Source organism: Physella acuta, unplaced genomic scaffold (assembly GCF_028476545.2).
Source record: "Physella acuta isolate Inbredline_101_S28 unplaced genomic scaffold, ASM2847654v3 ptg000560l, whole genome shotgun sequence".
In the NCBI taxonomy this organism is placed as follows: Eukaryota; Metazoa; Mollusca; class Gastropoda; family Physidae; genus Physella; species Physella acuta.
In genome coordinates, this window is record NW_026732079.1 from 136,982 (window position 1) to 164,364 (window position 27,383).

At 36.9% G+C, this 27,383-nt stretch overlaps 1 protein-coding gene across 1 annotated transcript in view; it reads left to right on the top strand.

The window, feature by feature from the left end:
- Positions 1-22,439, top strand: part of LOC131946414 (glutamate receptor) — an 83,577-nt gene extending 61,138 nt beyond the window's left edge. Inside the window, exons 4-18 of the mRNA XM_059307161.1 lie at positions 1,696-1,895; positions 5,810-5,863; positions 6,113-6,274; positions 8,325-8,510; positions 8,890-8,997; positions 14,372-14,482; positions 15,487-15,597; positions 16,149-16,250; positions 17,013-17,242; positions 17,843-17,962; positions 18,617-18,815; positions 19,276-19,523; positions 20,161-20,407; positions 20,964-21,077; positions 22,362-22,439. Of these exons, the coding sequence (XP_059163144.1) occupies positions 1,696-1,895; positions 5,810-5,863; positions 6,113-6,274; positions 8,325-8,510; positions 8,890-8,997; positions 14,372-14,482; positions 15,487-15,597; positions 16,149-16,250; positions 17,013-17,242; positions 17,843-17,962; positions 18,617-18,815; positions 19,276-19,523; positions 20,161-20,407; positions 20,964-21,077; positions 22,362-22,439 (2,270 nt within the window). The remainder of the gene's footprint in view (positions 1-1,695; positions 1,896-5,809; positions 5,864-6,112; positions 6,275-8,324; positions 8,511-8,889; positions 8,998-14,371; positions 14,483-15,486; positions 15,598-16,148; positions 16,251-17,012; positions 17,243-17,842; positions 17,963-18,616; positions 18,816-19,275; positions 19,524-20,160; positions 20,408-20,963; positions 21,078-22,361) is intronic.
- Positions 22,440-27,383: the final 4,944 nt, after the last annotated feature.

The window sequence follows — 27,383 nt, forward strand, 5'->3', positions numbered from 1 at the left end:
GTCCGTGCTCAATGCAGCTGCTGTGGGTACTTAGTGTCACTGCTGTGGGTACTCATTGCCGCCGGTGTGGGTACTCACTGCTATTGTTGATGGTAACCTATGTTTCCAATTCGTGCTGCGGCTATTGTACTCGACTGATTCTGATATTGATTACCAATGACAGTGCTGTAGCTACATATTGCCACTGGTATGGGTACTCAGTGCTGAAACACTTTCGACTTGACAACGTGACCATTGGTACCGATACAACCGTCTGGATGTACCCAATACAAAACGACCGGCAGCAGTAGGATAAATGAACATATGCGCAAATGCTATGCGCTAAATCGGTATGTCGCGAAAACGCGACTGTCGGCATTAAGGGGATATATATATTTATATATATATATATATATATATATATATATATATATATATATATATATATATATATATATATATATATATATATATAACATAAATCAAATACAAAAGTGAAATCAAGTATGTGAGAACGATACAAGTTTCGACACAACGTCTCCCTTTATAACTTTCTGTATCTAATATAAAACCGCACAGAGCGAAAATAAATCCGATTTTTTTCCCCTGATTACCGAGCGTATTACCCCCCTGTCTACCGCCAAATTGCTCCCCCTACAACGTTTACTTGAAAGATTATCTCCCTTCTTATTCACCCACCCTTCCTTTAACGTGGGTGCCTAATCAATAAACATTTCTAGGTGATCTGTTTCAATCACATCTCGTATGGATGACTTCTAGACGCCTTGGCCAAGCTTGCAGCAGACGTCACCGCCAAACTTTGGCCGGACAGAGCGGATTAGCTTCAGCCATCCAGCTATCTAGCTTGGTGTAATTTCGTTTCGTTCCTTGCCCCAGTTTAATTTTTATTTTTTATTATTTATTTATTTATTTACATTTTTTATATAAATCCTTCAAGTAACATTTTGATAGTCGTATGTGTGTTTTGAAATAAACACAATTATAATATATTCGAAAAAATATATTCTTTTAATCTAGAAAGCTACAAAATCAATCGTAAAAATAGCTATGCCAGTAAAAATTGTAAATACAGGAAGGTGGGGGGAGTGGGGGGGGGGGGGGGGGTTAACAACTGTGTCAATTACACTTAAGAGTCAAGTTTCTTGTTTCTTTCTAGACAAGAGGATCATTTGAACTGATGAAGAAGAGCTAGCTCATCTTGTTCAAAAACGATTTGTTTTTGTTCGCGAGTATAATAAAAAAATCGATATGTTACGTAATATTATGTTACATTTGGTGTGTGCGTGTGGGAATGATCAATTAACCCAGGTCTCAGTTTTTATTTTATAGCCTATCCTGCCTTTTATAATACAAATAATATATTGATTAAAACATGTTTTTTTTAATCTATCGCTTACAAATTAATCAACACTTTTTGCACACAAAAAGTATGAATTGTATATTTTATCAAGAGATTTGCAAGGAGTATCCTAGTCCGGCTCCAGTAGCTGATCCACTAACTGACCTACTGACCTACATCTTATATTCCTAGGTTTGGCTCCAGCAGCTGTTCCACTAACTGACCCACTGACCTACATATTATATCCCCAGGTCTGATCAGGCTCCAGCAGCTGTTCCACTAACTGACCCACTGACCTACATCTTGTATCAGCTGTTTCACTAACTGACCCACTGACCTACTTCTTATATCTCCAGGTCTAGTCCGGCTCCAGCAGCTGTTCCAGGTGTGCAGCAAGTACGAGCCCATGTCCGTCACCATAGACGCCAAACGGATCACGACGGCAGACGAGTGCTACAGGAGTCTACGTGACCAGCACCTCTCTGATGTCGAGATGGACATACGGGTCCTACTGGACATGACGACCGAGAAGGCGGAGCAAATCATTCTACACGTGGTAAACCGCTCTTGGATAATTACATGCAAATCAGAATACCATCGAAAATAATTGACTGCTGAATAATTGACTGAAGAGTATTTGATTGAGAAATACAACTGTAAAATCGATGACTCTTTGATAATTAACAGCCGAATAATTGACTGAAGATATATTTTTCTGCAGGATAAATGATTGAGAAATAATTTACTGTAAAATCGCTGACTATTTGAGGGTGAGCTGTCGAATAATTAAACGAATAACTTACAGCAATAACCGCCTGTCAATTTAATCCTTAGCAATTGACCACTTATTAATTACATTAGTTCAACAATTAAGCTAGAGATAGTAGTTCACATTTTAAAGTATTAATTTATCAAGGGTCATACATATATTGATAATATCTTCAACAGTGTAACATACATAGGGCCTACATTTTGGAAAAAAAAAAACAATATGCATAGAAGACATATTTTTTTTCTTCAACGCTGTTTTTGTTTACCTATATTCTTTTATTTTTATTATTCTTTCTGAATATTGTTTTTCATTACATTTTAGGCCGATTACTTCATTTTTACTTTCTCGTATATACGGAGTATAGAGAAAGTATTGTAATCGTGCAAAAAAAATCGAGATTTTTACAAATCTCGACGTTTTACAGCTCACTGATACGGAAAAACATAATTTTTCAATCTTGTCCGTATGTCTGTGTGTCTGTGTGTGTGTGTGTCTGTGTGTCTGTGTGTAAACACGATTACTTGAGTACCGTTACAGCTAGGTTGATGAAATGTCATACATAAGTATTTTATCAAAATCGTAGATCCGTATCAACTATTTAGCGATTTCCGATAACCGGAAATGGTACTTTTTCTACTTTGAATTTTTCTAACTTGAGTACTATTTCAGATAGATAATTGAAATTTCACATGTAAGTAAAAGATCTAATTCTCTACCTTCTGTAAAATTTTGAGTAATTTCCGTTGATCGGAAGTACTAATTTACGCTGTTTCCGATTTCTCAAAAAAACACGTAAATTTATAAAGTACTAATAATATCCCGCACTATTATGCACATTTTATTAGGCGTTCACTTAGTGTACAATTCTTTTTTTTAAGAGATTCCATTCTATTATAAAAAGTTTAAGTAATTTAAAATGGATTACAAATATTGTCTATATCCTGAGATGCCATCCCTCGTAGTTTTATATTAGAATATCCGAGAAAGTTTAGGGGAGATCACTCCCGATTTATTAAAATGTCGAATGTGTGTGTGTTTTTTTTTTTTTTTTTTTTTTGGTTCCATGTTGTTAGACAGATGCTAAAAGAAAATAATTCACCAGCTTAGCTGACAATGCAGAGCAGACAATCGCTAGCCTCATCTGTCATCTGGCATGCGTATCCGATGATATCCGGCAATTGCATCGTATGCAGCTAAGATGAAATTACACAAATGCCGTGTGACGTGATCGATAATACTTAAAACGGTGGCATTTGATGTTTGTTTTTTAAATAACAATTGCACACATAAACAAACAACACAGACAACATATACAGGCACAATATATCTCACTAACACAGATAATGTTTCTTTCAGACTTTTTTCTCTGCGCGCTTGAACATTTCTTTGAAGAGATACCTGAAAGAAACACAGCACACAGAAAGGCGCACACGCACAAACATCAAACACAGACAAAAGAAACACACACACCACACGCAATTTACAAATACACAAGCACTCACGCATAGATTTGAATAGAAATGCGAAAGAAAACAAACACACATCATATATAATAAACCAATACATATATACAAATATTACACAGAGACACGCAATCAAACACACAGAAAACAAACACGCATCATACATAATACACTAATACACATTCTCATGGAAACAAATATTAAATACAGACACACAAACAACACGCACGCAAATATACAAACACACATCACACATGATACACACACACACACATATTACCCAGAGACACACACAAACACACATGCACACATAATACACTAATACACATACACACATATTACACAGAGATACACACAAACACACACACACATAACGAAAACAAAGACAAGCATATTTATCGTATGTATCGTAAGTACCCAATCTACAAATGAGCTGAACTGCGAACATCCCTTTATATAAGAGAAAACTAGCTACACACTTAGTGTTCGACCGAGCCAAGACTTTCACGACCCATAACTCGAAACTCACATGGGAATTAAGCTCCTATCCAAGGTCTTTTAGTTAGAAGTTTTACGGCCCGAAAATTACCCTAAAATTACACACATATGATGAAGCTTAAGACTTATCGATTGCAATCTATTAGGATAACCCGCGATAATTTTATGACAAATTAGCATGGTGTACCTAGCTTTAACTAGATATATTGAACTTTAATTAATAAGATGTAGTCCCTTGATTATTTAGTGACCTCTGACCTTAAGCCGACAAGCCTCAGGCTCTAAGTCCCTCAACATTTTATCATTATCTTAATAATGTTTTGATGCAATTATCTGTTAATTTTCTAAAAAAAAATTATAATTAGGGGTGGGGCTGAGGGTGGGTTGGAGTGTGAGTTGGGATGTGCTAATCAGCTGGTTCGTGTTTAGCGTATTGATGAATATACAAAGTATCGTGTTTTTTATTTTTTTTTATTTTTTTTATTTTTGCAAAGCCAAGGCCAAGGTTAAACTAACTCCTATTAGGTCACTTCAACCTAATCACCTGATGACGTCATAATTACGGGCGTAAACAGATTACGTCGTGACGTCACAAGGTTAAACCCCCCAACAACACAAAAAATTATCGCAAAATCCACAGAAACATTACGGAGCATACAAAATTGATTTTGGGAAACTGGATGAAGACTATTTTTTTTTCTGTGGACAAAAATTGAAATATTGATTCTCGCTTGTGTAAATTGTCAACTTGATTTTTTTTTTCCTTTTCGCCGGCATGGGAAACTATCTTTAGAGAAAATGAGATGTCGTTTGGCGTGTAGAAGGAAGGTGATTTGCGTGGAACAAGCTACGATGGCTGGTGGGGTGAGGTTGGTTGGGAGGATGTTATTGAAAGAGTTGAAAATGTATCTCGGTAATTTTCGTTGTACGGAGAAGTTCGCATGGTGTCAGGGAGGGCGTTCGCAAATGGAATTGGCGGGAGGGCCATGTTGTGTTGTGTGGCCATAATCATTTCGTCGTGTTGTTAATCTTGGCCCTTTCACGCTGGGCAAGTCAGACAATTCTTTTTTTTAAGCAGGGGAAACAACTCTCGTCATAAGGATGTTGATTATCTTGCTGAGAGATAATAATAAGGGTGGGTTGTTGGGGCAAAGGAGAAAATAAATGATTAAGTCAAGAGAAATAGAGAAATATTGTTTCATAAAAAAAAGAAACATATTCATATTATTAAGTTACTGAGGGAAAATAAGACAATGTTGAGAAACTTTAAATGTAATACAACGTTTTTGATATTTAGAATACAAAAATTTGAATAAAGTTTGATTTGATAAAATAACTCAAAAAAACTATAAGCCTATTTATTAGCTTACATTACATACTTGTAACTTTAATAAATTATTGATCTTCGAGTGTAAATAGGTTGACGGGACTCTTAACCATAAAAAAGGCTATTCAGAATATGCTCCATTATTGTTTACATCAATAAATGGTTAGAATAAAATGTCTTGTCTCAAAACAATTTTATCGAAATTTTAAAGAGAAGTGTATTAGTAAAAAAAATAAAGCGTGTGTTTACTGCATCAGATAATGAATAATTAAGACACAAAAATGTTTGAAAACAGAAACTATATCACTGTTAGCATAATATGAAGCAATTATTTTGAACACTATTACATATCTGTTTCACAGCAGTTATCTTAGCCTAATACGACTAATCTATTTTTATCATCCAACTAGATGAACGACACAAACGTCAATAACGGGAAGTTCCATTTCCTACTCGGTGATTTGGTAAGTCAAATTTATGTATTTGGTTTTCTATGAGAAGGATGTTAACTGTAGTGTTTTTTAATGATTAAAACATTGATTAAAACATGTTTATTAGGTTATTTACTATGTTACTACGCTATCGTCTTGTTTATCAAATGTGTTAACGCCGCTTTCAAATCAGAGTTAGCTTGGTGTCTTAATATTCCTCGGGTTCCTGTGTTAGATTAGGCAAGTACTTGGCCTATCGTGTCCTTAATTTTCATCTACCAGAGCATGCTAGAGATGAACCTGAGCCACTTTAAAATTGGAGGTGTCAACATCACCGGCTTCCAACTTGTGGACGCCAACAACTCGACTGCTGATATTTTTCTGTCCAAGTGGTCAAATCTTGACCCTCTAGCCTGGCCTGGGGCGGGGAGCAGGAACATCAACGTGAGTATATGGGAGCAGGAATATTAATGTGAGTATATGGGAGCAGGAATATCAACGTGAGTATATGGGAGCAGGAATATTAATGTGAGTATATGGGAGCAGGAATATCAATGTGAGTATATGGGAGCAGGAATATCAATGTGAGTATATGGGAGCAGGAATATCAACGTGAGTATATGGGAGCAGGAATATCAATGTGAGTATATGGGAGCAGGAATATCAATGTGAGTATATGGGAGCAGGAATATCAATGTGAGTATATGGGAGCAGGAATATCAATGTGAGTATATGGGAGCAGGTATATCAATGCGAGTATATGGGTTATGGGAGCAGGAATATTAACGTGAGTATATGGGAGCAGGAATATCAACGTGAGAATATTGGAGCAGGAATATCAACGTGAGTATATGGGAGCAGTAACATCAACTTGAGTATATGTGTTATGGGAGCAGGAAAATCAATGTAAGTATATGGGAGCAGGGATATCAATGTGAGTATATTGGAGCAGGAAAATCAATTTGAGTATATGGGAGCAGGATCATCAATGAGAGTATATGGGCTATGGGAGCAGGAATATCAACTTGAGAATATTGGAGCAGGAATATCAATGTGAGTATATGGGAGCAGGAAAATCAATGTGAATATATTGGACCAGGAATATCAATGCTGGTATATGGGAGCAGAAATAGCAATGTGAATATATGGGAGCAGGTATATCAATGTGAGTATATGGGAGCAGGTATATCAATGTGAGTATATGGGAGCAGGAATATCAATGCTGGTATATGGGAGCAGAAATAGCAATGTGAATATATGGGAGCAGGAATATCAATGTGAGTATATGGGAGCAGTAATATCAATGTGAGTATATGGGTAATGAGAGCAGGAATGTCAATGTGAGTATATGGGAGCAGGGAGCAGGAATATCAAAGTTTGTAGAAGCTGGGTACAAGGGTTTTTGTGTGAGTGTATGTGGCCGGCTGTATATCAATTTAAGTAGTCTATATGGAAACCAATCATCAATGTGAATATATGGAGGTAATGAGCAGTGATACACATGTAAGTATACGGAGCACGGAGCAGGAATATCAATGTAAGTATATAGGATATAGTGGTATATATGAGTATAGGCATAAATATGCGATGTTAAGAAGACGAAGCAGGGATTCTCATTTTCAAGACAATATGGTATAATTAAATACCATTATGAGGTTATTTGAGCAAGATTATTAATCTACGTTAAAATATTTCACTCATGAAAACGAATAATAATGGCGATATGTTAAAACTGAGGGATTCAACTTATGATGCTGAGTTAATCCAGAATGATTGCCATTTATAATGGCTGTTTCCTCTACTAACAGCGTTGAAATAACTATTCATGTGTAGTAGTAGGCAGAGGCGTATCGAGTGCGGGGCGGGGGGTGCAGACCGGGTGACACTATTTAAAGTGGTGACACCAACGTAAAAATAGCAAAATATATTTTTAAAAAATACCATTCCATTTAAATTAATGATTAATTTGAGATAAATTGTATTTAAAGAGCAAAATTGATAAACCCTCATGGGCAGGAGGGGAGGGGGGGGGAAGGGTGACACCATGTCGTAAGCTTGTTTGCTATAGAGAAAACAATGTTAAATCAAAGTGTATTGATAACCGACTAAAGGTAAACCTCGTTACTTTTATCGGTGCAAAGTTTAGATTTATTAAAGTGGTCGGGGGTGGGGGTTGGGATGACATCTACGTTCATTCCTAGGTGCCACAGCGGGTGACACCCGACCTAGCAACGCCACTGGTAGTTGGCTACGTTTGTTTACTAACATTACAAACAATCAATGTTAATGTAAACATATTCGATCCCTTCCAACACTAAAAATTAAGAACGAAAAAGAAGAAGTTTATTGAAATTCCAACTTCGGAACAAAGTTGTCTTTGAAAATAAGAATTTTTTTTTTTTTAATTTTTTAAATAGAAAATATATAAACATCAACTTTAAATAATAACCAGAACGAGGCCAGTTTTTAAACCTAACCTTTCTATTTTTCCCAGTATGAGGCTGCGCTGGCCGCTGATTCTGTCCGGCTGTTCCGGAGAGCGCTGGCCTCTATTTTGAACCGTGAGCCCAACTTCTTACGTCACAGCCGGCAGCCAGGCGTAGGCAAGCCGGTCAAGTGCACGGACGACTCAGAGGTCAGGACTGCCCACGGGAATATTGTCCTGGAGGAGATGAAGAAGGTCATCTATTTTTAACTTACGTTTTGGTTTTAGAAACATACTTAGGAGACATAAATGAAGTCAAATATTACGTTAATTAAACTTAACATTAATTTTTATAAATAAGTAAAAACCATTGAGTTTTGATCATATGTTTTCACCAGAATTAGTAATTAAGTCATATAAATAGTGCATTTTAATGTTCATATTTTATATATAATTATCGTTAAATTTGTTTATTTAAATTATAATCATGAACATGTACGTTCATATGTTTTAATTAGCCTTTTCTTGCTGTTTCCTAGTATTTATTTTAAAAGGGACGTAAACCACTATTTGCTTCTTTGTTAAAAATATTTTACCAGTTACTGGACCTATATTTGTATTTGTATTCTATCAGACAAAATTTGAAGGAATCACTGGCCATGTTGCATTTAATGAACACGGGCAAAGAAAAGATTTTACTCTAGACGTGTACAACATCGCTATGACAAGAGGGACAGCTAAGGTAAGAGGAATATCTTCAACAGAGGCGTAGCGGGGGGGGGGGGGGGACGACGACATATGTCCCCGGGCGCCGACCTTAGGGGGGGGGGCGCCAAATTGAAAGTTTGAGGGGGGGGGTGCAAATGAAAAGTTCGAGGGAGGGTGCAAATCGAAAGTTTGAGGGAGAGGTGGTGCAAATTGAAAGTTTGAGGAGGGGGGGGGGTGCAAATCGAAAGTTTGTCCCCGGGCGCCGGGAAGGGTCGCTAGGCCTCTGATCTTCAAATTTATCCATCAATAGTTTAAAATTGTCTTACGATTTAATGTTTTAAATAAAGGGACGCTACTCTCATATCCGTTGAATAGAGACTACTTTGGTTATACTCATACATAATATATATTAATACATAAATTCGGTGTGATATGCTTAAAATTGTCTTCTATAAAATAGTTTTTTATATTATAATCCATGTCCGCAATAAGTAAATATAACTTTAACATGTATTCATTTATTATATACGAACTATTTAATCATTAAACACAATAATCTTTTATTTTAAGGGAGATATATATTTATAGTTGGAATATTTATTGTTTGTTGCCCACTCCCTGTACATTTCTGCTCGCCTATATGCTTTTATATTAATCTCTATCATATGAATGAATAGGGATTGTAAAATCTAGTAGTTAACGTAAAATAAGTCTAACCCGTGATGATTATTCCTCAATATTAGTAAGCCATTTTCTTTGTAATATGATAATTTTATAACCGTTAATATATCATAAATATTCATAGCCTACAAAAGAAATGAAGACTAAGTAGGATGTTATTGCCTTAAAGAATCAGTGACTCTGGATTAATTTCATCTCTACTTATTCAAACTCGTGTGTATTTCCATTTGGAACCTTGTGTGTGTGTTATTTTTTTTTTCCACATTTTATACATTGTAAGTACTTTTTTTTCTTTTTTATTTCTTGTGTGTGCTGTCTGGCCACTATGTCGGAAAAATACATCAAACGGCTATTCTTGCCTAAGTTTGGCATGGCAGGACATGCACCAAAAACTCTAGAGATTTTCATAGAAGAGGGTTTTTCTTTAGCTACTCTCACAGCTGACGAACTAAAAAGAGAGCTATGTATGTTATGTAGCCTATCACCAGCTGAATTCGAAGGTCTGTATAACTATGGGACACTGCGTAAATGGTATGTCACCATTAGATCAAAGGAACTATATGAGAAAATGCACCTAAAAGAATTTCACAGAGATTTGCCACCTGGGGTAACATCCAGATACAGAGTGCAGAGAATATCAATAACCCACGCCGATAAACCTGGGCAAAGAGGCATGCTGAAATGGCTCCCTCCCAAGACAAGCGACGATGATATAATGGCGATTCTGAAATCTATAAGCAGTCAGGACTCAACACCAACATTTAAGAGAATAGACCAATCAAATGTGGTCCAATTCACCATCTCTCTGGAGAAAGAAGATGTGGAGAGTGTGCCACACTATATTATACTTACAAATGAGGCCAACAAGGAGAGCAGAGTCCTTATAATCCTCAATGGGAGGAGGGTGCAATGTTGCCACTGCAACACAGACAGACACCTGCCTAAAATGTGTGAGCATTTGAGGACTCGCGCTCTTGACGGCGTCCAGCTAGTAGACGGACAGTACAGGGCAATTGAGCCTTGGGATGCAAATGATAAAGAAGAAGTTAGGGAGCATCTAAGTAACAATAGAAATTTCTTAAAGCATTGGGACAGTTATGAGAGAAAGACAAAATGAAATGCTTAGAGAAGCAAGGCATAGAGAGGTAGAAGATGCCTTTGGAGTAAATGGTCAAATTGAAGCACATCATACTACTGCAGCATCACAGCAAGTTAACGAAAGCGTAACAGAAACCGCCATAGAGGCCGAAGCCATGGAGACAATAGCGATCAGAAATTCCATAGGAACAGGGTCTCAAAAAGATGGGAATCAAGAAAATTTGGAGGCTGTCGACGAAACAATAAATGATATTCTTCAAGATAACACTAGTTCAGAAAACATAACGAAACCGCTAAAGGAAATTAAAAGCTCACAAAGTATATCAGCAGCAAAGGTATCAGGTCAACTGTCATATAGTCAAGCAATCAGTTCAAGTAAAAATCAATTACCTACAGTAAAGCTACCTCAAAGGGTCGTGACCAGGGCCCAACGGGATAGCAAACCAGCGGCTGGAAAGTTTGGCGTTAAAAGACCACCACCATCCAGCCCTCCAGAAACAAATGTTCGAAAGAAAACCCCAAATAATTCATGCTAACTCTGGCAACATTGAACATCAGGGGGGCTAGGGACAAAAACATTATATAAACAACATAATAAATAAACACAATATTGACATCCTACTTTTACAGGAAACTAACATTTGAACTACAGAAGAAGCAAATAAACTACATGCATAATTAATATCGACAGTCTCAAGCTAAACATCACTCGATCAGCCCTCAAGTAAATTAACATTAGAACAGTCTTCTGTTTCCCAGGTTTTTAAAAGTGCACAACCTGAATGGTAGAAAGAGATACACACCTCATCCCCCCCTCCCCCCACCCACACTTCCCCCCATTCAACCGGATTTTTCAAGGTAGCGTGCCCTCTTTGCCAAGGGCCAATTTTATGTCATGGAAAGTTTTGGAATGATAGATCAGTATGTGTACTGCAGAGACACTTCTCCCACGGTCGTTTCTATTTCTGTCCATGGGTGGCTAAAATGTGAACTTTTGACTCTTCAGCTAAGGACAAAGCACTCAATAAACTAAGCAGTCAAGAGAAACCTAGTTTCCACACCTTATTTTAGTCTAGTTCTTATGCCATTTTATTTTATCCATTTGATTATTATATATGCAATTGATGTTCATGTCTTTGATGTTGTGTAAAATCTATCAAATAAATAATTATTACTGATTTAAATGTTTAAAACAATTGAATTAATAAAAAATAAAAAGGAAAAAAAACCTAATTGAGGACTGTATAGATATAGATGTTTGAAAGGGAAGAGTGTTTGCTTTTACGTGTCTCATTTTAATAACATTGCTTTTCCGATTGCTTAAAATTTGTATCATTTTAATTCTCTGTAATCCCAAATTCATTTCAGCTCTACTTTAAAAAAAAAAAATCCCCCTTTCCCCCCCTCGTCCCCTCAGCCCACCACGCCGAGAAAAAAAAATCCCTTAAATCATCATTTAATTATACATTTGCATTTTCAGTTTCAGGTTGGTTTTTAATTTTTATTTTTTCTTTATATTTAGACGTTTTGTATTAGATCTATGTATAAGTAAACCATCTTAAATGAATGAAAGCAGGCTACAAGTAAGAAAGAAATATTACTATTGTAAATCTGTATCAGTCCTCACAAGCCGATGATGAAAACTGTAATACTAAAGCGAACACACAACTGACGCTATAAATTACGTGTCTGAGGCAAAAAAAAAAAAAAAAAAAAAAAAAATATATATATATATATATATATTAATCTCTATCACCCAATATGCTTCAGCTCTAGTTATAGAGTTAAAGCCATATCCACACATCCCACTACACCAGGGGTCGGCAACCATTTTCCGACGGAAGAGCCAAAATATGCAATTTACCACATTTACCAGTTCTTAAAGAGCCACAAACGTTTTTTTCAATATTTAGGGTTAGGTGTATATGCATATACATGATTATATATATAATTATATATATATATATATATATATATATATATATATATATATATATATATATATATATATATATATATATATATATATATATATATATATATATATATATATATATATATATATAATTTAAATATATAGCTAAATATGAACTAATATTTATTCATATTTTTTTTTTAAATACACATGTTTCGCACAATACATATTATAGTATTTTAGTAGTTCTGCTAAAAAATAAAATTATAAAATTAGTAATCCAATAATACAACTATAATCATTGAATATTTACATTAGTTACATCAATGGGAGCATAGACATTTCATGCCGTTTGAAAGTTTGTTTAAATCTGGCTCATAACTTCTTGTTTTATGATGTTTCAAGCACGCCTCTAGATTTTTTTTTGTTAGTTGGCTTCTTACTTAACTTGTTACTATATTCATGTAAGAGAACTATTGATAGCACGAATGTTGACCTAAAGATCGTCAGCACTCCAGATGTCAACTTCTCCACGTTACTGTACTATCCTGCAAGACTATTCCATGCGTCACGTATGAGTGCCTCAACTCGCGATATTTCTTTTACAGCTGTCCAGTTGTGCAGCGTAACGTGCATGTTTTACTGGACCTTCAACTATTTTACTTGCTCTTGAGTTCTGTGAATTTTCCGCTCCAAAAATGAGTCGTTTTCAAGTCCAGCTATTGCATTTGAACCGAACCAGCATCAATTCCAAATAGCTCAAAGTTAATCTCATTTGTTTTTGTGTTGAGAGAGTCTACTATGAACGTCAGAGTACTTGCATTTGTTTTGAATTGCTCAAATCTCTCAGTGAATCCATCCTTCGTTTTGTTTGTTGTAATGCTGAAGCAATTCATGCTAATCGTTGCATTGGTTTCATGATTTTTGTATTCAGGTTTTTCGAAATCAAGTAATTTACCGCTCTCCGTGTCTTCAACAACAACAAAAAAGTAATTTAATTTCTAAACATCTACTTCTCAAGCAAGGCATAGGCTGAGTTTTCCTTTTCTTGCAGTTTTACATTTAGCTAATGTTGTTTCTTTGTGATATCCACCATATAGTTGAATGTTTCAATTCGGGATAAACAATTTAATAGGGGGTACATTGATAATAGGGTGTACCTAAATATTCTAATAGAATAGCGAGTGTTTATTGTTTAAATTGATTATTATTTAATTCATTACCAAGTGTTGCAGAACAATATTTTGATGAGTTTTGAAAATAACATAAAATAATTATTAATATTTGTGCATGGAGCCGAAGAGCCGCAACTTGACATCAAAAGAGCCGCATGCGGCTCGCGAGCCGCAGGTTGCCGACCCCTGCACTACACCATCGTTAAATAATTTAATTTTTATTTACACATTTACATTACAGGTTTGATAAATAAAATTGTAATTAGACGGTCTGTACTATGTATAAATAAACCATTTTAAATTAATGGAAGTACCTACATGTCAGAAAGAAGTATTACTTTTGTAAATCTGTATCAGTCCTCACAAGCCGATGATGAAAACTAATACTAAAGCGAATATGGCAAGGCAAACTGACGCTGTAAATTACATGTCTCAGGGGGAGTAAGAAAAGAAAACAACAAAAAAGTGTCTTACCTCCTTTTTCAAAATTCATTATTCCTTATAGGTAAATGTTATTTTTTAAAATCCTAACACTCCAGATAGGTTATTGGAGCGAAAGAGAGGGAAAGTTTCAAGTGCAGTTACCTCGCTTGTATCGGGGTCACGAGAATAGTCATGTGAACAGAACACGGATCATCACAACAATACAGGTGAGATATACATCGTTACATTACAGGTGAGTCAGACATCACAACAATACAGGTGAGATATACATCGTTACATTACAGGTGAGTCAGACATCACAACAATACAGGTGAGATATACATCGTTACATTACTGGTGACTCATATATCACAACATTCACGGGTCATATCACAACATTAAAGGTGAGTCAGGCATCACAACATTACAGGTGAGAAATACATCACAACAATACAGGTGAGAAAGGCATCGTTACATTACAGGTGAGTCATATATCACAACATTCACGGGTCATATCACAACATTAAAGGGGAGTCAGACATAACAACATTACAGGTGAGTCAGACATCACAACAATACAGGTGAGATATACATCGTTACATTACAGGTGAGTCATATATCACAACATTCACGGGTCATATCACAACATTACAGGTGGGTCAGACATCACAACAATACAGGTGTCATATCACAACATTAAAGGTGAGTCAGAAAACACAACAATACAAATTAGTCAGACGTCATGACAATACATGGGAGTCAGACTTAACACAAACATTCAGATGCATTATTAAACATAACGAAACAAATAATGTATTAAGATTAGAAGAACACAAAAAATAAACACTTTAGACCTAAACTAATTCGAATTTAATAGCATTAGCGTTTTACTTGTACAAACGGTTTCAGAAAGACACGAGCGTCATGTTTAAATACTTGTACATCACGGTTTCAGAAACAAAAGTACGTCGTATTTCAATTCTTGTACATAACGAGTTCAGAAAGACCGATGCGTCATGTTTAAATACTTGTACATAACTGTTTCAGAAAGACCCGTATGTCTTGTTTAAATGCTTGTACATACCGGTTTCAGAAAGAAAAGTACGTCGTGTTTAAATTCTTGTACATAACAGTCTCACAAAGACCCGTACGTCATATTTAAATACTTGTACATAACAGTTTCAGAAAAAAACCTGCGTCATGTTTAAATACTTGTACTTAACTGTTTTAGAAAGACCCGTACGTCATGTTTAAGAATGGAGTTCAAGACGGCACCCCGTTCATTGCTGTTGAGAAACTTGAAGGATTTTGCATCGATCTAACAATAGCCGTCGCCAAAGAGGTAATTATGACACCACTGTCAATGTATCACGTGTTAGAGGTCATATTTGACTTATATTCTTCAATAATTTATTTCACCCGAGTGGTACTCCGCTACCCTATAGTCCGAAATAAGCAGCAGCTAAATTATCGTCCAAAAATACCAGGACCTACAAACACAAACCCTTCCTTGTCCAAATAATGCCATATTCCATCCTTGTACAACAAAAAGCCAAACTGTCACCTTATCCAAGAAAAGCCAGATTCCCATCTTGTCCAAAAAAAGCCAGATTCAACCTTTATCCTAGATAAAAAGCCAGAACTCTCTTAAAAGGAGGTTACGGAGTACCGTCATGTCCAAATAAACAAACGGTCAAACATTTTTAAAACCTCAGCTTAAACAGGTTGTATCATAGACTAGGTGAACACATTCCAATTTACTGATCCAATTTGATGTCAATCTACATGTATTTGGTAATGCAACTGTTAAGCTACACTTATATTTTAATTAATGAACACCGCACGTATTCTAAAACATACTGATATTTTTATTGTGAATCAAATTCTGGCCAGATCAATTTTGATTACGTCATAAAGTTCGTCAAGGACAGCAACTACGGCACCTTGTTGAAAAACGGAACTTGGGACGGCATCGTTGGGGAGCTGATAAGACATGTAAGTATTATGTAAGCGTGACTAGAAGAAATGTATTCGTTGTACGGGTCATTTGAAGGTTGGAATAGTCTAGAATTTAGGGGGAATGCGTGTATGAGTTAAGGCTGGGATGTTTATGTATTTTTATCCTAAGGTAGAATGCTGGTATAAAAGAGGAGTATACGATTGTGAAGGGGCTTTGTTTTTAACAGCTAGGGAATTTTTAATAGTGCATGCGGTGTAAAGTGTGAAGACGGGAACATATAAAGTATTGAACATTGACTCGGATCGTGTTTTGGATTGAATAAAAACCAAACCGCAACATTCGCTATGTAAGATAGTATTTCTACTTTCTCATATACGAGATTCTATTATATTGTAAAAAGTTTAAGTAATTAAAAATGGATTTAAAATCAAGTCTATACCCAGAGTTGCCAACCACCTTTGTTTTATATAAGAATATTCGAGAACGTTTAGGGGAGATCACTCATGGTTTATTTAAAAGGTAAAAGCTAATGTAAAACAATTATGCGTATTATATACATGGACTACGAATACCCAGTGTAAAGAATACAACGAGCTCAAATTATACAATGTGAGGCACGTATGTATTGTATACCCAGTGTAAAGAATGCAACGAGCTCAGATTATACAATGACATATATTTTACTGTAAAATGTAAGGTATGTATGTATTGCATACGCGGCAGAACTAGTAATTAAGTAGGAAACATAGTGTTTATAAATTACCTGTTGAAATAAGGTGTTTATTTTTTCATTCTAGGAAGCGGACATGGCCATAGCGCCGTTCACGATCACGGCCGATCGATCGCGAGTGATCGATTTCACCAAACCGTTCATGAGTATGGGCATCTCGATCATGATCAAAAGACCCCAGCCCCCGGGCAAACATTTTTTCTCCTTCATGGAGCCGCTGTCGTCAGAGATCTGGATGTGTATCGTCTTCGCTTACATTGGTGTCAGTGTGGTGCTCTTTCTGGTCAGTAGGTTCAGGTAGGTTTATAGCTGGTTAGTAGGTTCAGGTAGGTTTACTTGTGGTCAGTAGGTTTAGGTAGGTGTATATCAGTTCAGTAAGTTTAGGCTTATATGTGGTCAATATGTTCATGAAGGTATAAATCTAATAAGTTGGTTCAGGTAGGTTTACATCTGGTTAATAATTTTAGGTAAGTTTATATATGGTCAGTAGGTTCAGGTAGGTTTACATCAGGTCACTAGTTTTAGTTAGGTTAGCATCTAATCAGTAGGTTTAGGTAGGTTTACATTTTGCCAGAATGATCAGATAGTTATACACATCGAACTTGATTTTATACATACCAACAGATAATTTGAACGTTCCGGTAAATGTACAACTTTCCATCTTGTAGATTTTTTATAGCCATGTTAGGCTTACTACACTTCTGGCCATTATACCCTTTTGCTTTAAACTCCCCAAAAATTATAGCCTTGAATTTCTCATACCTACAATTTTCCAATGTATATTCTTGCATTGTTACTGATAACTGATTACAATATTGTAGATTTTAAAATTGACAATTCTCCAACGATTGCAGCTGCACCAGAAACATAATCCTTGCTTTCTCTGTTCTAACCCAGCCCCAACGAGTGGCACTCACCCACCGTCCAGCCCTCGGTCATCAACGATTTCTCCATCTCCAACTCGCTCTGGTTCTCTTTGGGTGCTTTCATGCAGCAGGGATGTGATATATCACCCAGGTAAGTTCTATTACCTGCACTATAGCTGTGATATATCACCCATGTAAGTTCAATTACCTGCACTAAGACTTACCCAGGTAAGTTCCATTACCTGAAATATCAAGGAAGTGATATATCACCCAGGTAAGTTTAAGTACCTGATTTATAGCTGTGCTATATCACCCAGGTAAGATCAATTTCCTGCACTAAGGCTGCGATATATCACCCAGGTAAGTTCAATTACCTGCAATAACATGTCGAGCAGATGAATTAGAGAAACATCATTTCCCCCCCCCCCCCAGAAATGTCGATTTCCCTAAGAATAAAGAATGTAAGAAAAACCAATATATTAGAAGCTTTTAGATGTAAAAAATTTTATCGGAATAGTCATCTCTTTAGAATCATCAATTAATGAATTATTCAGTCCAGTTAAACACATCATCTTGCCTAAATATATCTTGCGCTAAAAGAATCCGCAGACGGCTTTTCATGTGATTTAGATGTATAATTCTCGATGTGTATATGTACTTAAATTTTCTTGTGAACGTTTTCGTGCATGTCTTTAATATTTTTTTTTGTTGCGGTTAACCTATTGTATTCTATAAACATGTAGCTCATCCACTGCTTATAACTTCAACCCTATGCACCTCATCAACCAAACTTTAACCCTTACAGGTCCATCTCTGGGCGGATCGTGGGGTCCGTCTGGTGGTTCTTCACCCTCATCATCATCTCCTCCTACACCGCCAACCTGGCCGCCTTCCTCACCGTCGAGCGGATGTTGACGCCCATAGATTCAGCCGAGGACCTGGCCAGGCAAACCGAGATACAGTACGGGACAATCGTGTCCGGGAGCACTAAGGCATTTTTCATGGTCAGTGGTCAGATATGTTGAAAATACTGGTCCTAGGACCTTTGACCACAGGTGCTTTGACCATAGGGGGTTTGACCATGGGGGGTTTGACCACAGCGGAGCTTTGACCATAGGGGGTTTGACCATAGGGGGTTTGACCACAGCGGAGCTTTGACCATAGGGGCTTTGACCATAGGGGGTTTGATCACAGCGGGGCTTTGACCATAGCGGTGCTTTGACCATAGGGGGTTTGATCATAGGGGGTTTGACCATAGGGGGTTTGACCACAGGTGTTTTCTCAGCAGAGGGTCTTTGATCACAGGTAGTCTATCAACTGGTGTTTGATTACAAGCTATTTAAATGTCCATGCTATGTAAATGTCCATGCTATGTAAATGTTAATGTTATGTAAATGTCCATGCTATGTAAATGTCCAAACTATGGTTTAAGTTTGTCGTCTTCATCTGATCTCTTCTGTGCAGAAATCTCAGTTCCAGACCTACCAACGTATGTGGGCCTACATGACGTCAGCGGTCCCGTCCGTCTTTGTCCAGACCCACGAGGACGGCATCCGGCGCGTGCGGTCGTCCAACGGGAAATACGCATACCTGACCGAGTCCTCCACCATCGATTACGTCAGCAACCGGAAGCCATGTGACACGCTGAAAGTCGGGAACAACTTGAATTCTGACGGGTTTGGGATCGCCACACCTGTGGGGTCAGATCTCAGGTAGGGGAGACAAGTTTATGGGGTCAGGTATCGTGTTTCTTAATTGATGGGTGTACTTGATATTGGGGGGGGGGGGGGTGGTGCGTACACCAATTTCCGGGGGGGGGGGGGGTTGGGCCGGTAGACTTGCTTCCGGGGGGGGGGGAGGATCATCCCCGAAGGAATGCATGGAAAAAACTTTGATCAGGGTCACCACACTTTTGGGGCCAGATCTCAGATTATGTAACCACACCTGTAGGGCGTGTTGTATGACAGACAAGGGAATACCTACCTGTTAGACTAGACTATGATATTAACCTCTCGTTTTAATGCCAGATGCAGTACACATCTCTTTCAATTAAGAGTTTCAGAGGTGAAAACGAATTTAATTATATTAATACGTCCAAATTCGGCTTAAAAGAGAAACGAATTACATATTAATGGATATTTCATCACAAGAAACAATTTAATTAATATATATATCTATTTAAAACAAGCTGCAGACTTAGATGTAGTTATATTTCTAGAGACTGAAACAAGCCAATCGCTGTTCTTGAAACATAGTTTTACATATATCTTGTAGGAAGGGTCTCGTTCAGCGTACGCTATTAAAAAAAAAACGAAAAATAAAAACCAAGATTACACATCTGTTTTGCAGGGAAAGGCTCAATTTCGCGGTTCTAAAGTTCCGTGAAAACGGGGCCCTGGCCAAGTGGGAGAAGTTCTGGTTTGACAAGGGTGAATGCCCTCAGTACAGCTCCAAGTCGGATAGTGCTCAAAGTGCCTTGACCTTGGCCAACGTGGCGGGTATCTTCTACATTCTGATTGGCGGGCTCGTCATCGCCGTCATTTCCGCCGCCATCGAGTTCGTCTACAAGTCTAAGATGGACGCTCACAAGTCGAGGGTAATTCCGTGTGTTTTTATTTATGTGTGCTTAATATGTTTGGTCTAGTGGGCTACTGGTTAAATGGACTTTAGGGGGAGATAGAGGGTAGATGGAAGATGTAGGGGAGGGGGGGGGGGCATGGGATGATAAATTGACTAGACGGTGGAGATGAAATTGAAAAGTTAGAGAAATGTGTACATAAAAAATATTTCAAATTGGATGTCCAGGCGGACATTTATATTAAGGTCCGGGTATGGACAGGACGAAGGAGGACGAGGGGGGTCCTAATAGCTCTCAGGACGGGTGTGTCATTGGTTTACTTGGACGTTCGCTAAATATTCATTGCGAGGGGTCGTCACCCAGCTATTAACATCCATGAGTCGCAGAAAATCAGTTATGTCATTTAAACTCAAGTAGGTTAACGTTTATACATCGACGACTATCACTGAAATATTTCACTTAAAAAATAAATAAATACTAGACAGGTTAAGTGTAAGACTAATGGTAGATCGCGTCACTGACGTATTTGATGAGGGCTATTTCCATTTAGCTGTTACCACTGATTTTGTTGCAGATGTCTTTCGGCTCAGCTTTAAAGTCCAAAGCGAGGCTGTCCTTCAAAGGTCATATAGACACGGAACCAAGGTCAATGAACGGTACCAGGAGACGATCTCATACGTCATCAACGGTAGGTCGCGTGACGTAAGAATATGTATTTGTCAGCACAGGACTGGTCCAGTCGTTGTAACAGCTACCGCCGTCTTTGTGTAACCCCCAATAGGAGGTTGGTTCACGCTTACATTATGTGGCGCGTGTAACATGTTAAAAGTTTTGAAACTGTGGTTTGATTAGTTTCGCTACGCTAAAATAAGCATGCTGCTCCTTATACCTTAACACTTACAGCGATACTATAAAGAAAAACCTGTATAAATAGATAAACCTATAGGCCACATTTAACTCTGTGTGTCGGTGTGGCGTGGAGTTTTAAACTTCGATTTAGTGGAGGGTTAAAGCTTGTATTTTCTTCTTACAATTTTTTTCTATTAGGCAGTCTGTATTTTACCCTATCATCAAAGGATATCTGAAAAAAAAAACACCACTGACGCTAATTGTTGAGCCTGGGGTTTAAACCAAATGAAGGAATTAAAATTCTTATTATAGTAACCTCCTCAGTTGTTCAATACCATGTAAAAGAACAAAAAGAAAAGTTGAGTGAAAGTAATTAAACTTAATTTCAACTATTAAAGTTCGCTTTACACATGTCTGCTAATGCCAAATTAATTAACATATTTTATGTGTAGGTAAACAAAAAACTAGGGTGAACATTTTACTTAGATGAAATACACCTTATTGTACCTACCGTATGCTTTCTCCGAACAGTATTGTAACAGTCAAATGTAGGATGAATGTATGTTTCGAATGAAGGTGTAAAAAGGCGATATAAATCTAATATATATTGTGGGCAGGCGCATGCGCAAAAGAGGGGAAGTGAGAGAGAGAATAAAAGATGACAAAACGGAAAGTCGTGGTTCTAGTAGTGTAGCTGCTATATATCTGATATCAATAAAAGACTGTAAAATCACCAATAATGTGGTTTGTATTTGCCTTTAGTTTGTGCCATGAACCCAGTCATACAAAAGGGCCGTGACAAGTATAAAAAAAACATAGAAGCTGTTTATAAAAACAGTGCGGTAGTCCTAACCCAGCAATCAGTGTTTCTTCCAGACTTTTTTCTCCGGGGGGGGGCACTTGAAATTTTCGGGGGGCAGTAGACTTTCTTCGGGGGTGGGGGCGGAAACTGTTAAAAGTATATATTTTCTATATAAATTTCATTTCGTTTGCAGGGGGGGGGGGGGCGGTAGACATTTTCGGGGGCGGGCACCCCGAAGATATGCCTGAAAGAAACACTGCCAGCAATCCTAGTATTAGAAACGGCATTTCACGTATTGTTTTTTTGTATCGTCTGCTCTAGTACACCTACTCAGGGCCCTCCAACGTCGTCGGTGCCAGCCACGCTTTTGAAGACACGAACACACACACAGAGGTGTGACAGGAAGTGCGTCATCGTCACACGACAGACGGGACATGCGCAGAAACCATGTGTACACATCACCTTCTGGCTGTCTGCCGAAACCTATTGCTTTCTACCAGATGAGAAGTATTATATAAACACATATGTATATAAGTAAGGTTGTATATAGGTGCGCTTGTGCATATGTGAGGTGTTACACACTAATTACGAGTGTCATATGTCATTTAAAATCATTTAATGTCAACTCTAACAGGAGGGATTACATTTTCTCCGAATGAAGTTATTGCTTTCAATTCCCCAAAAAAAAGACTGGCATTTTAAAATATTTAATGTCATTTGATATTTCAACAACATTCATCTTCAATAAATAACTTGTTTTTCTATATCATGTGACATTTACCACCGATCGGTAACATGACATTTAACATCTATAAACGACATGTGACATTAACCATTCCTAAACAACATGATACAATATACAGAGGTGTAGCGACCCTTCTCGGGGACAAACTTTCAAACTTTCGATTTGCTCCCCCCCCCCCCCCCTCAAGTTTTCGATTTGCACCCCCCCCCCCTCAAACTTTCGATTTGCACTCCCACACTCAAGTTTTTCTCTATATATTTTGCTATTTTTTGCCGTGGTGTCACCCCCCTAAATGGTATCACCAGGTGCGGTCCGCACCCCCCCCCCCCGCCGCACCCCCCCCCCCCCCCCCTCGCTACGCCTCTGAATGTATGTGCCTGTCTCAAAAAATATATTTTGTTTTGGGTGCCGCATTCAATATTTTAGCCAAGGACAATGTTGCTGACCATGTTGAATCGTCAAGGTCAGCCACTCTGCGTTGTCATTGTTACCCTACCGTAGTCTTTTGAAAAAAAAAACAACGGAATTGGTCATTTTAGCGAGTGTCCATAAATGACGTCAGATATTTTGGTAAACTCTTAATCCCCTCATTATCCACACATAATCTCCACAGGCTCACGTTTAAAACGACATGTCCAATTGTTTGTAATGAGTGTGTTGTGACATTTTTAAAAAAAAGTTTTTTTACTGTATATCTAACATTTTACTTCAATTGGGTCCGTGTAATAACGATCATCAATCTCTGTTACAATTTAGGAGAAAGTCTATACAAATGAGGGAAAAAAATACTTACAAATTGCTTTAGTTACTTTTTAAATGCGAACTTGAAACTTCACACGTTCTTACAAACATTCATCTCATTCGTCACAATGAGTTGGTATTTGAAACTATTCGGGTATATGACGTCATAAATTGACAACCCCTTATATAATACCTCTGTATGATATTATGTTTTTACTTTTTACCAACGGAATTTGTGATATAACATAATTGTATGCTATTTATTTTTTTTGCTGTCGACAATGTTTTTTCACTTCCGATGGTAAAATTATCATAAATGTATCAACGACTGAAAGACTTATTGTTCCATTTCCCGTGTTTCGATGCCATACTTTAATTCACATTTTGCATGCTATAATATCACAATATTATTTATTTTTAATCAAAAGATGGATTCATTTCCCAAACTAAGATGAATGAATTATCTTCATCTTTAACTACTATGTATCTGTAATACGGTATCATTATGTGTGTTTCTGGACAGTTTTCCGCTGTGTCAAAAAAAAAAAAAAAAAAACCAACAAAAAAAACATACACACACAAAAACAACAGAAAATCTATCAGTAATTCCATACAGATGCAATAATACTGTAATGATAAAAGTTATGAATACCTGTGAAACGGATACGATGATGAACTAATGGTTAAAGCGATGGAGCTTATGATAACTATTCGGATTAAGCATACATTTCTGTAATACTCATTCATTCTTTATTTTCTACTAGTAATATATATCTAGCTAGGCTATAAATTAAATAGTTGTGTTAATTTACTGGCTTGGGCATAGCATGCAGATGTAGCCTTGATTACGTATGCCACACTTCTCATACAAACATCTTCCTTTTTAATGCTATGTGATCACACAAACCTGTGTCCTATATTTCACATTCTTATATTTATATAGGTGTATAACCCATACTCATTATAAATGCGTATTATAATGTTGGGTGATTTATACTACATTTTACGGTACACATTGATATTGATAATAAACCATATGATTATATTTAATGTCAGTGTCATTAGTGATGTCAGAACATACATGACATCGCTGACGTGTATTATGACATTTGGTAATTTTTACTGTTTGAATCGTTACTTAAAACTTTTTTTTTTCTGTACATATCTTACTGTCTGACCTTTGCTAAAAGATGTATAATGGTTAACTATAAATATCTGCCAGCATTAGCTGAGTTTTCGGCGTGGTCGAGTCGGTAAAGCTCATGGTTGTTAAACCAAAAAGTCTTGAGTTCAAACCTTCGGACAGATGAGGCTCGTTAGCTGGGGACAGCCACTCTTCTAGGAGAGACAACGCCAAAATCAAACAACTGCTGCCTTGTAGTTTGTTCTTGGTTGGACAAAAGCTATGGAATCAAATACAAAAAGAAAAGCAGGCTGAAATCGGAGTCAATGGCCTCAGTGGCGCATAACGAGTTGACTTGTATACTTAATTGTGGTGGGGGGAATACCTTGACGCACCAAAATTACGAACGAAGAAGAAGAAGAAAGAAGCTTAATTTTCCCCACACGCTACCTAAAATTATCACAGGTTCTCAAAAAATGAAAAAAAGTGTTAACATAGGATTTCCCCCAAAACCCCACATAGAAACAATAACATTCATTAAGTAGACGTGGTGTTTTAACTAGGAAAAACAAAAAATGTGTCAACCGCATGTATACAAACAATTCGCCCCTGGCTGATAACTCTGCTTTCAACACTAAGTCAAGCAACTCCCCATTCAGCATGCTTTGTCATGACGCATATGAACTACACCAATTGTAGATCTCACATTTTTTTATTGGTGTATGTGCTTGCTTTTGAGATGTGTTTGTTAGTCAATTAATGATTTGTGTGAGTCTGCATACTTAAAATTTGGTAGTTGGTGTGTGTGTGCGGATGTGTATGTGTTTCGTGTGTGTTGGTGAGCCTTTCATCTATGTGATGATGTGCCTGTATGGTAATAGTGTGGATGTTGCAAGATGTTGGTGTATGTGTGTTGAAGTTGAAGTTTGTCATTACGTTAGTAGAATGAGATATATGTTTATGTAAGTTTTCTTTCATCTTTGCGGACATGTTGAAATGTGTCAGTTTATAAAACTGGCTTTGCAAGTGTTTTTTCCTGCAGTTTCTACATCAAGAGTTTGAGTTGAGGTACGGCTTCACCAATTGTTCGCACTTTAAATATTTCGTAATATTTATTTATTGGATGTAAAATAAAAATATTTTGTATATTTGTAGAAAAAATAATATTGAAGGAAATAAACTTAACTTATGACAAACTTGTCTCCGCCTAATTATTTCCCTTGAAAAGGGTTTTAAACTTGTATAGGCTAAGGTTAGCGAACTCGCAGTAATGATGCAAACGTCATAAATCCCAAGGGAACAATCAATTTTTAATTAGTTTTATAAAGAGAACATCTCTCCGGATGTCGTCTTAAGTATATATTCTGACCGGTAATCATCTAAGAAATAATAAGCTTGCTACACAAGTTTTAGTTTGTTGAGATTTGGATGACGTTAATTTAAACTGGTGAATATGTTAGATCACGTGACGTTATGGGGCACTGGATCACGTCAAGGTCTGCCTCAAGAAGCCACGGATCACGTCGACTCAATCACATGGTGTCTTGAATCACGTCAGCGCTGTCACGTTTCAGTAACAGATCACGGTAACTGCAACTCTAGTCCGCAAGTTACTTTAGTTAAGATGGTCCGTGGCGTCACAAGGTTCGCTGACAACGGTGTATACACCTAGTGTGACACATATCGCAATACTCTGTATATGGTTTACTAGAGTTGAATTCCTTTAAGTCTCACCACATATTGGGCGGTGTCGCTGATGGTTAAAAGCGTGGATCAATGTTAAAAGTTGTTTAGTTAGCGTTTAAAAAAAACAGACTTTATCACTAAATTTTCAACTTTTCTCTTTGTAGATTGTTCAGCTCAAAACCCTAACCCCGCAACCCGTAAGCCTTAACTCTATAACGTAAACCCGAGACTAGATTTGTCTAGTTCAAATATTTATATTTTAATTCAGATATAACACAATATATATCCCTTGTTGTTCTTCACAAATATAAACGCATACACAGGCCACCCACAAACACACGCACACTCGTACACACCACACAAACACACACACAACGCCCCCGTTGACACAGAACATTAACAAATCAGGCCGTTTTAATAAAAAAAAATATCGCATTAATAATTCCTAAAAAAACGTCAGAAACCCATAAGAAAGGATAAATCTTGTATGCTTACGAGATATACGTGATAAATAAGTGTTTTCCCAAGCTACATATTTTTATACAGCTAAAAGTTTATCGATGTTTGATATTTGTGTAGCACTCAATATCTTTGATTCGATGTGTTCCAGATTAATTAAAATAATTATTTTAAAAATTTGATTTTTTTTGAGGACATCTGTTAATACATTCAGGACAAATGTTTTGAATTGTTTTCATCATAATGAATTAAAAAATGAATTAAAGTTAAAATAATTACAACAAAAACCACAATCACTTGCTCGCTACATTTAGTTTTTCGTGTATCGGTCGTTAGCTTGGCTTTGTGTTATTGGAAAAAAAATACATTAAAAAAAGTTAATGATACGAAGTCTTAGACTGACAGAAAACTACATTCAAATATTACGAATGCATTATTGGTTAAAATATGATACAAAATTAAGAAAAATAACTAAATAAACATAAGAAATTATCATTGAACTTATGGATAATCCAGATTATGGATAATAAAGACCATGGATTATTAAGACCTTGGATTATCAAAACGGTGAATTGATGCAAGTCAGCGT